This window comes from Notothenia rossii (assembly GCF_949606895.1).
Source record: "Notothenia rossii genome assembly, chromosome: 7".
NCBI classification, from domain to species: Eukaryota; Metazoa; Chordata; class Actinopteri; order Perciformes; family Nototheniidae; genus Notothenia; species Notothenia rossii.
In genome coordinates, this window is record NC_136905.1 from 2,955,161 (window position 1) to 2,965,642 (window position 10,482).

A 10,482-nucleotide genomic window follows, 5' to 3' on the forward strand; every position below is an offset into this window, starting at 1 on the left:
ACGATTCATTCATATAATATCCCCTCATCCTGTCAGCACTCAGCAGAGACCATCTTTGATCTCTGCTCCGCTCTACGGAGGACAAGAGTCTCAGTTATCGACACACATGGAAGTCGAGGAGAAAGAGAAACACAGCGCACCGAAAAATATCTACAAATCAAACGTCTGTCAACACTTCGGATTGTTCAAGAAAGACGGGCAACTTGAAAAATGGCTCGCACATTGTTAACGATGCCGAGCCGCTTTAAAATACACAAGTAGTTCGAGGAACTTAGCGACGCACATAAAGAGGCGACATGGGGTCTGCGGCTGAAAAGAGAAACCTGAAGGTTAGACATAGAGTTAAATCACTCAGTGAGGTGTTCTGTCAGAGAGAGAGGTGTTTAGTTTACAGCAGCCTGTGACGGCCAATCACAGTTTAAGTGTCTGAGACTACGAGAGACAAAATGAGAAAAATTAATCCAGAAAATCACATTGTATGATTTTTAAAGAATTTATTTGCAAATGATGATGTAAAATTAGTATTTGGTCACCTACAAACAAACAAGATGTCTGGCTCTCACAGACCTGTAACTTCTTCTTTAAGAGCCTCCTCTGTCCTAGTTCTCATTCTGTCTCTCATAGTTGAGGTATACCTCGGATGAAAATTACAGGCCTCATCTTTTTAAGTGGGAGAACTTTCACAATTGGTGGCTGACTAAATACTGTTTTGCCCCACTGTATATATAGAAGAGAAAAAATACATCTTAAAAATGAAGGAATATATGTCATTACATATCAGTTCACCTGCTGTGATGTGCAGTTATAGGCTGGTGCTACTGTGCTGTGATTGGCTGTTACTGTGATTGACTGGAAGTGCTGTGATTGACGCATACTAACCGGTGAATAATCCGTTGGAAATCAACAATGAGCTGACAGGATAGATTATATGATTTGGTCTTACCCTGACGTTATGCTCTGGGATTGTAGTTTGTGTTCATAAATAATACCCCCAAAGTGTTATGTCAGAAATGTACAGTAGGGTCCCCAGCACATAGAAACTGCCGGATGCTAACCTTCAGATGTTGGAGCATTTGCACAGTTAGTATAAATTGAGTTAATTAGCATTAGTTAGCATATGCAGATTATAGTAAAAAAAAATGGCTTGGCCAATTTTTACAATTTGGAGTGGTTTTGGCCGTTTTAACCAGAAAGCGGCCCTATTCGTACTGAGTGCTGATTTGGATGCATTTTGGTTCGATTTAAAAGTTTTAGCGAACTCAGACGGGCCATTTTGGAGCCCAAACATTTCCGAAATGGATTCGCAAGGATCAGCTATTGTCTACATATGCTAATTGATTAGTGAACATTATGCTAATCGTGCAAATTGCCCAACATATGCAAGTTAGCATCTGGCCGTTTCTGTGTTGGGAACCGGTACTATACATTCATATCATACAACTTTAGGGGACTCAACATTTCAGGGTTCACTGAACTGGCAGCTAGAGTTGAACTTGATTTGTATACAAATATCTAACTTTGTGTCATAGCTCCAGACTCCAGTTTCCTTCTCACCTGAACACACAGAACATTCCGGTCCGTGACCTTTCCCCCCATTCCTTTTTATCCTCCAGGTCCAGGAGGGAAATGTTCCAAAGAAAGGTGGCATTTTCCAGTGAAAACAGCATACTCCAAACAGAACACATTACTGGACAACAGAGAACCTGAGAGTCTGTTCCACCGTGCAGGAACCCTTCTCCGTGCCCATCTCACCAAGTGTCCTCAGGCAGATTACACCACACTGTCACTTGTGAGACACTTTTATCCAAAGAGACTTGCATACATACTCCATACTGCGGACAATCGACATGCTGACTGCAGTGGGGATTGAACCAGTGCTCTCCTGATCTGAAGACCAGCGCACTAACCCACTGAGCCACAGCCTCATAATCCTGCGTGTGGATGGGATTCTGTTCTGCCTGTAATCAAAGCACTAAGGTTCTCTTGGAAATGCTAACAATTAGATAATGGCCAAGAAGAAGATTATGAAATATTATTTTCTTTGTGTTTATCACCCCGGGTTAATTAATGACCAATCAAACGTTTCCTTTGATTTATAACACTTTTAAAAGGAGCTCTGCTGGTGTCAGTGAAACCGTGGTAATAAGGTTTATGTGCATGTAGTCTTCATGAGATGTGATCAGATATTGTTGAGACCTTTGAGATGTGTTGTGATGACGTTAAAATGAAATGCATGTGTAGCTGCAGAGGGTGGACTCAGGTTACTGACCGGGGTCTGTGTGCAGAGGAAGAACTGACCCTGGGTCAGCAGAGGCTCTGCAGTGGACATGCTTCAGACGTCCTGCTGATGTGGAGACGCCTCGTACAGGAAAGAGTTTCGTGGTTTCTCTGTTCTCCTTCATAAGGCAACTCCCTGCAGGTGCTCTCTCTTTAGGAGGACGCCATGTTCACAGTAAAGATCGGTATATAAATATATATGTTCATATAGTAGGGTAGGAAAACCATTAAAGATGTGTAAGAGAGTTACAGACATACATTGTGTTTGTTGCCTCACTCTCATCTCTCTGCGCTCTGTTATAGTTTCTGCAGATGTCTGACCTGAGTCTCCTCTGACTCTCACTCTGCAGGTTACCGGTGCACAGAGTCCTGCAGGTGTCTTATTGAAGCTTTAAAAACAGAGCGCGTGCCAGAGCTGATAGCAAACACTTCTCTGTAATAGCTCTGACACATTTTGTATGAATCCAGTTTAGATCAAATGCGGTGGGTAAAGGGAGGAAGGGACATTCCTCACTCACCACGCGTCTAGAAGCGGGAAGCCGTCGTGCCGTTTCAGAAAGCCATAAAGACACTCACGAGGCTCAGAGACAGGCTGCAGTACACAAAGGAAGCCTGGCTCTTCAGATGAGACAGGGAAACACAAATACCTCCTTCTCCTCCTCCACTACTTCCTCTTCCTAATCCTTCTCTTCTAACTCCTACATCTCATCCTCCTCCCTTTCTGTTTTACCCTTTTCCTCCTCTTCCTCTTCCTCCTCCCTCTCTGTTTGAAACCTGCTCCACATTGAGAGAGCATCAGACAGCAGAGGGAGGCTCAGGGCGCTGCTTCCTCTTCTTCCTCCTCCTCCGTCTGTCTGTCTGTGATCGTCCTCTGATCGTACCCGGAGTGTGTCGTGGGTTTTCCCGTGTGAGAACGTGGAGTAAAGCTGAGACAGAGATCCTCTCCGGCCCGACCACGGTAAGATGCTCCTGCAGGTTCACGTCATCTCCCTGTTAATGAAGACCCCTTCACTTCAGTGACCTTTCAACTCACGGGCGATATTACCTTCAATGCAGAGCTGGAAAGTAACTAAGTGCATTTACAATTCTGAGGTACTTGTACTTTACTTGAGTATTTCCATGTTATGCTACTTTCTACTTCTACCTCACTACAGTTCAGAGGTACGTGGTGTACTTCTACTCCACTACATGTATTTAATCCCTTTAGTTACTTCTCAGATCTGGATGAATGATGTGAAATATAACCAAGTGTTAAATCAGACTTTAGTTCCACCTGGAGTAAATCCACCAGCTACCCTGCAGTATACAAAGTCATTCAGACTAGCTGCACCTTTACCAGCTTTGAGAACACTTTCATGATCAATCATTATAAAACATATCATATATATTATTCTGAAATGGACCAATCTGCACAATGACTACTTTTACTGTCTTTCACTATATTTTGATGAGAATACTTTTCTACTTTTACTTGAGGAACATTTTGAATGCAGGACTTTTACTGTAACAGATTATTCCTACACTCTGGTACTTCTACTTTTACTCAAGTACAAGATCTGAGTATTTCTACTTTTACTCAAGAACAAGATCTGAGTACTTCTACTTTTACTCAAGTACAATACCTGAATACTGTACTTTTACTGCTTCAATGCATGTTATACTTTAACGTGTGAAGTATTACCTCAAACATGTTAAAGCCAGCCTCTGTAAAAACCTTCAGACTAGAGAGAGGGATGAGCGTGGACAGTTTGGTGTGAAGAGGTTTCTGCTTCCCTCCTCATTACTGACATTAACACACGTGTTATCACGAGTTCTCTATGGATATGCTAATGAGGCTTTATGTAATGCAAACTTCTGGTGAATTTAGGGGACATTTAACACAAACAGACACAGTTAGTGAGATAAACTCCTGGAGGTTTTCTTTCCACTTATTATTATTGTAATGTTATTTAAGAAATGAACCTAACGTCTCTAAATGTTAGTGTATTCCTGTACGTCTGTCATCACACTTCAGGCTCTGCTCGAATGGCCTCATGTAGATTCGTAAGAATGAGTGAGAGGACACTGTTAGACAGAGCAGCATCTTGCTAAAGGGAATACATGATCACAGGAATAAGAGCTTTAGAGATATTTATATTGTAAGCAGCTGAATATTTAAAAACCGGCAGAGATCTGCAGGAAGTAGGACACTACCAGAGGCTGCTTCTCGTGTCGGGGGTTTGTCTCTTTTTGTCCTTCATTGAGGGATTCAAGGTGAAGAGAGGACACTCTGAGCTCCTTCACAATGTGCGCTGACCTCTTACACCAGATAAAGCAGTACTAATAATATCCTATACTATTCACTAACAATCATCTTAATGTAACATGATTCCAAAAGGGAATATAAAGAGTGAAATTGGAAAACTTGTAGCTGTGATAACCAACATATGTGAATATATATTAAAGGTGAACTATATAAAAGCATGCCATGTGTTGAAGGGAGAGATGTCATGGTGATAATGAGTGGGGGATTAGCAGGGTCTGTTGGGACACTTGAAAACATCTGGAGGTGTATGCCAACAATTCATAAAAAATGTTGCAGCCAAACTTCATTTTAAAGCACAATGTGTCCTTTCTGTCACTCGGGGCTCTCAATCAAAACACTGTAATTATGATCACTTCATTTGTTACCACGAGGTCTCTTCCTCTACTCAGTAAATAGCAGTTTGATGTTCAAATCTGAGTTTCTCTCTGGACGCCGGTGATCTGACGCTAACGTTGGCTCCGCTTGTTTCTCTGATAACTTCAGATCCAGACGTCCCATCACTAAAATCTTTAATCCAGGTCAAATAGAGTTAAAACGATGTGAGGAATATACGGTACAAATATGGCTTAAAACTGGAAGGATTGAATTTATGTCAGCTTCTGGTAGACAACGCTGACACATGCTCAAAGGGGATACGACGCCATTACAGGAGACCACGAGGGAACCTTACCTTCATTAAAATAACATATCCACTGAAACACTTTGGGTTAAACCGTCCTGTGGTAAGCAATAATTTAACACACTGAAAAACCAAAACGTTGACTTTAATAATAGTCCAGCAGATATAAAAACATGAACTTTGGCATTGGCGCCATTGGACAAATATGCGATGGCCTTATAGCCAAAAATCTTCCATAGGGCATGCTCTAACAGTGTTCAAATCAAAAGCACAATTCTTTCACATATCTGCTGGACTATAATGTATTATGTCAACAGATTTCACATAACTATTAGTTTAGTTAGTTTAAAGCAATAATATGAAGTTGAAGCTTTTATTTAAACCTAATATTATTGCTTTAAACTAACCTAATACAGTTATCTGAAATCTATTGACTTAATACATTTAATTAAAGTCTCAGTTTTTACGGTGCACAGCTTTAAGGTTCCCTGGACTTTTTGAAGTTGCTTGCATGATCGTAGTTTGAAAAATACTTTGGTTCTTATTCTCCCCCTGTCCACCAGCTGCCCCCTCCTCCACCATGATCCCTCTCTCCAGCTGTGTGTCGGGGGAGGAGGTGTACAGCACCAGCTCCTCCTCGGTGTCTCTGGACTCCAGTGTTTTCTTCACCGAGACGCCGTCGTACTCCACCGCAGACTTTCTGGAGTTCTTCATCGTAAACGTCGGGGGAAGTCGCCACGAGCTGTCGCAGGATCTGCTGGCGTCGCACCCGGAGACCCGGCTGGGGAAACTGGCCCGATGCAGCCGAGAGTCGGCGCTGGAGCTCTGTGACGACGCAGACTTCCTGGGAAATGAGTTCTTCTTTGATCGAAACTCACAGACCTTCCAGTAGGTGGCGCCTCAGTCTCTCACCTGAGGCGTGCGTGTTGACCTGTGGTCATTACAACACTGCTACCTCCAATGTGAAGAATATTCCCACTATAAAGAATCAGAATCGTGAAGGGTGTTCAGTATTAAAAAGAACAAATTATTGTCCGTATATTTTGCATTAATGTAATAATAATATTTGTATCGGGTGGATTTGTATCGGGTGGATATCACAGTGACTAATGTCCACCCAATACTAGAAAGGCACGGGTAGAAAGGCAGTGGTGCATTCATGGGCGTCTCAGATGGTCCCAATTTCCCAAGTTGGGATCGTTCGTCCCATTTCTGTTTGTTCATGAGCTTTCAGTCGTAAGATGGAAACATCATGGACGCTAGAAAGAAGATGAGAAGTATTTATAGCTCAGAGCGTTTAAAAAACTGTTTCAGAGAAGTTGCTCCGACTAGACGCACGCTAATTTACCAAATTAAAACTAAACGTGTGTATCCACGCGGGGTTTTGGATCCTTCCCAGATTTAATGGGTTCCTTCGCCGCTGCTTCCACCAAGAAGTTTCTTTCTGTTATCCTGAGTGTTTCCCAATTTCGAATATGTGGAGAATTTATCGAAATAAGGCCTGTTTGGAAACATTTAGCGATGTAACAGCATGCAGTATGTGAACGCGTCTTCAGGTGGAAATGCAGACAGCATTGAAGGAACCTCTTAGTTCCTGTAGGAGGGATCCTGCTTCATTCAAAACGTACTGGCAGTAAACCTTGTGATTGTGATGCCTCTGCCGACAGGTATGTGATGAACTTCTACCGGACGGGTCACCTGCACGTGAGGGAGGAGCTGTGTGAGGTCTCCTTCCTGCAGGAGATCCAGTACTGGGGCATCGACGAGCATCGCATCGACGCGTGCTGCCGCGAGCGCTACCATCGCCGCAAGGAGCAGAAGGAGACCCTCGACATTCAGAGAGAGTTTGAGCCCGAGGACGACGATGAGGACTTTGTGGGTGCAGCATTCCCGGCTTTGCGTCGCCGCCTGTGGGACCTGCTGGAGAAACCCAAGTCTTCCCGCGCTGCTCGAACCTTTGGTCTGCTCTCAATCTCCTTCGTGGTGCTGTCAGTCATCAACATGGTGCTCATCTCGGTAGACTCCGAGGACGGCTTCGATGAGAGTGACGTTGGCTTCGATGCACCACTGCTCTCCGTCGTCCTGGAGCACGTGTGCATGGTTTGGTTCACGGTGGAGCTGGCACTGCGCTTTCTCTGCGTGAGGGATAAGGCTGGCTTCAGTCGAAGTGTTCCCAACGTCATCGACCTGCTGGCCGTCCTGCCGTTCTACGTGATGCTGGCGGTGGAGCGGCTTCACGGAGAGTCTGCGGAGCTGGTGAGCGTGGGCCGCGTGGTGCAGGTCCTCCGACTCTTCAGGTCGCTCCGTATGTTGAAGCTGGGACGGCACTCCACAGGTAATAAGATGCAGCCGTCTCATAAACTGATCCCAAACAGCTTAACTGCAGCTTTGATTGACATATTGTCTCCTGGATAATGGCTGCAGTTAGTGAGAAAAGGAACAAAAGCGATGGTTGAGTAAAGAAAGTGGTTTGGCTTAAAATGAATCTGTTGTTAATAAATACAGATGGGACATTTACTCACTGAACGTTGGCTGCAGTCTGTTGGGTTCAACCACCAGTGGACTGATTAGAAACGTATTTGTGATACGCCAAAAACAAACGTAATCTTGGATGAAATACAGTTACTTTGAAATAGAGACTAGTCTGACAGAAATACATTTGGGTTATTCTGCATTTTCACTTGAAGGAATATTGAGGTCTAGAAAAGGGGCCGAGACAAAATATATTTGTATACAGCACCTAGCACCTTTTTTGTCCTCGTCCACCTGGATTGGTACTTCTGTAAATGATATAGCTTGTGTAATTTCTATCTCGTATATTGAATGCACGCCTCTTACTTAATATTTTGCCTCTTCACTTTGCTGTAGGAATGGAAACGTCCCCTCTGTGGGATTAATAAAGCGATCCTGATTCAGATTTCAAGGCACCAAAAAACAGCAGCTTTGTTAATACCCATGTCCAGAAGTGCATCAGTCTACTGACGGTTGCATCTAAGACGCCCTCTTGATGAATAAGTACTCGAGATGTGTTCATCAAATGTTCCTCCTTTCTGCCCAGGCCTGAAGTCTCTGGGTTTGACCATCGCTCAGTGCTACGAGGAGGTGGGCATCCTGCTCCTCTTCCTCGCTGTGGGCATCTCCATCTTCTCCGCGGTGATCTTCGCTCTGGAGCACGACGTTCCTGCCACCACCTTCACCAGCGTGCCGGCCGCCTGGTGGTGGGCGACCACCTCCATGACAACGGTGGGATACGGAGACGTGCGCCCGGACACGGCCGTGGGGAAGCTGCTGGCCTTCCTCTGCATCCTGTCCGGGATCCTGATCCTGGCGCTGCCCATCGCCGTCATCAACGAGCGCTTCTCCGCCCGATACTTCAGCTTGCAGGTGAAGGAGGCGGCCATGCAGCACGCAGAGATGCTGAAGATGCTGGAGGGGGGCTCTTTGGGGGGGGTGGGCGTGAACCTGAGGGACGCCTACGCCCGCAGCGTCCTGGGGATGATGAGGCTGCACAGGGGGGAAAGGGCGAGCAGCCGGAGCAGCCTGGAGGACGACCTGTGGGGGTAGAACCAGGAGACTCACAGCTGGGGGGTAGAACCAGGAGACTCAGACCTGGGGGGTAGAACCAGGAGACTCAGACCTGGGGGGTAGAACCAGGAGACTCAGACCTGGGGGGTAGAACCAGGAGACTCACAGCTGGGGGGTAGAACCAGGAGACCTCAGGGGTAGAACCAGGAGACTCACAGCTGGGGGGTAGAACCAGGAGACTCACAGCTGGGGGGTAGAACCAGGAGACTCACAGCTGGGGGGTAGAACCAGGAGACTCAGACCTGGGGGGTAGAACCAGGAGACTCAGACCTGGGGGGTAGAACCAGGAGACTCAGACCTGGGGGGTAGAACCAGGAGACTCAGACCTGTGGGGTAGAACCAGCAGACTCAGACCTGTGGGGTAGAACCAGGAGACTCAGACCTGTGGGGTAGAACCAGCAGACTCAGACCTGTGGGGTAGAACCAGGAGACTCAGACCTGGGGGGTAGAACCAGGAGACTCAGACCTGTGGGGTAGAACCAGCAGACTCAGACCTGATACAGATGTTCTCGCGAAGTGGGTTCCCTAGCAAATGTACACTTTGCTGAGCAAGGACTAAAATGTGCACGCTGCAATGTTTCCACGAGGGAAAGACATCTGGGCGGAGCTGAGACAGATTGTCCTCCTGACGTTATTGAATCACAATTAGAGCTTCATGTTCCGATAAGAACTGTATGTGTATAAACCATAGTCTGTCTATAACATTATATTAGTTGTATTTATAACTAGGCATCATTATTTGAGTGGTTGTTTTGTGCTCTTACCGCTGACTCATTCAGCTGAAGGGAGACCTGCTTGCTGAGTCTCGTCCAGTTTCTTATCTTGGTGTCGACGATCCTTTTTCTTTCTGACAGTCGGATGTTTTTTCCCTTCAGTGTTGCATCATCAACGCAGCAACTCGCCCGCGTTTAACCCCCCGCTCAATGAGCAGCTGTTCACACGCTTGGACCTCAGGTGAAATCTTTTTTTCATGTCAGGCCTGAACAACTAAGCGATCCTCCCGGGTAATTGTTTTATCTTTGCAGTGCATGTGTGACGGGGGGCATCTTGGTTCCTCAAGGTCTCTCTGGATGAGGACTGTTTTTTTCTTTCTCCCTAAATAACTAAAATGCTAATGTTCCAGTTTCTCCTCGCTGTGCAGCAGAGGCATCACACTCTGAATCCAGGTCAGTAGTGAAGGCAGTCAGGCAGGAAGTCTCGGAGCCGACACGTTTTACACTGTCCACGTAACGGTGCATCTGATCAATCTAAATGAGACACTTCAGTACAGAGACACTTCAGAGCGGAGACACTTCAGAGCGGAGACACTTCAGTACAGAGACACTTCAGAGCAGAGACACTTCAGTGCAGAGACACTTCAGAGCAGAGACACTTCAGAACAGAGACACTTCAGTACAGAGACACTTCAGAACAGAGACACTTCAGAGCAGAGACACTTCAGAGCAGAGACACTTCAGTACAGAGACACTTCAGAGCAGAGACACTTCAGAGCAGAGACACTTCAGTACAGAGACACTTCAGTACAGAGACACTTCAGAGCAGAGACACTTCAGAACAGAGACACTTCAGTACAGAGACACTTCAGTACAGAGACACTTCAGAGCAGAGACACTTCAGAGCAGAGACACTTCAGAGCAGAGACACTTCAGTACAGAGACACTTCAGTACAGAGACACTTCAGTACAGAGACACTTCA

At 45.7% G+C, this 10,482-nt stretch overlaps 1 protein-coding gene across 1 annotated transcript; it reads left to right on the forward strand.

The window, feature by feature from the left end:
* The first annotated feature begins 602 nt into the window (after positions 1-602).
* Positions 603-10,176, forward strand: kcnv1 (potassium voltage-gated channel modifier subfamily V member 1). Its single transcript, XM_079639963.1, has 4 exons — positions 603-3,235; positions 5,765-6,089; positions 6,869-7,536; positions 8,260-10,176. The coding sequence occupies exons 2-4, from the start codon at positions 5,782-5,784 to the stop codon at positions 8,763-8,765; spliced, it is 1,482 nt and encodes a 493-aa protein (XP_079496089.1). The 5' UTR covers positions 603-3,235; positions 5,765-5,781; the 3' UTR covers positions 8,766-10,176.
* Positions 10,177-10,482: the final 306 nt, after the last annotated feature.

What these genes read in the sequence shown, in the direction of transcription:
- kcnv1 (XM_079639963.1), top strand. Translation starts at nt 5,782, where the DNA reads ATGATCCCTCTCTCCAGCTGTGTGTCGGGGGAGGAGGTGTACAGCACC. An exon ending in CGAAACTCACAGACCTTCCA is followed by an intron (nt 6,090 to 6,868) that starts GTAGGTGGCGCC and finishes CTCTGCCGACAG; the next exon opens with GTATGTGATGAACTTCTACC. An exon ending in GCTGGGACGGCACTCCACAG is followed by an intron (nt 7,537 to 8,259) that starts GTAATAAGATGC and finishes CTTTCTGCCCAG; the next exon opens with GCCTGAAGTCTCTGGGTTTG.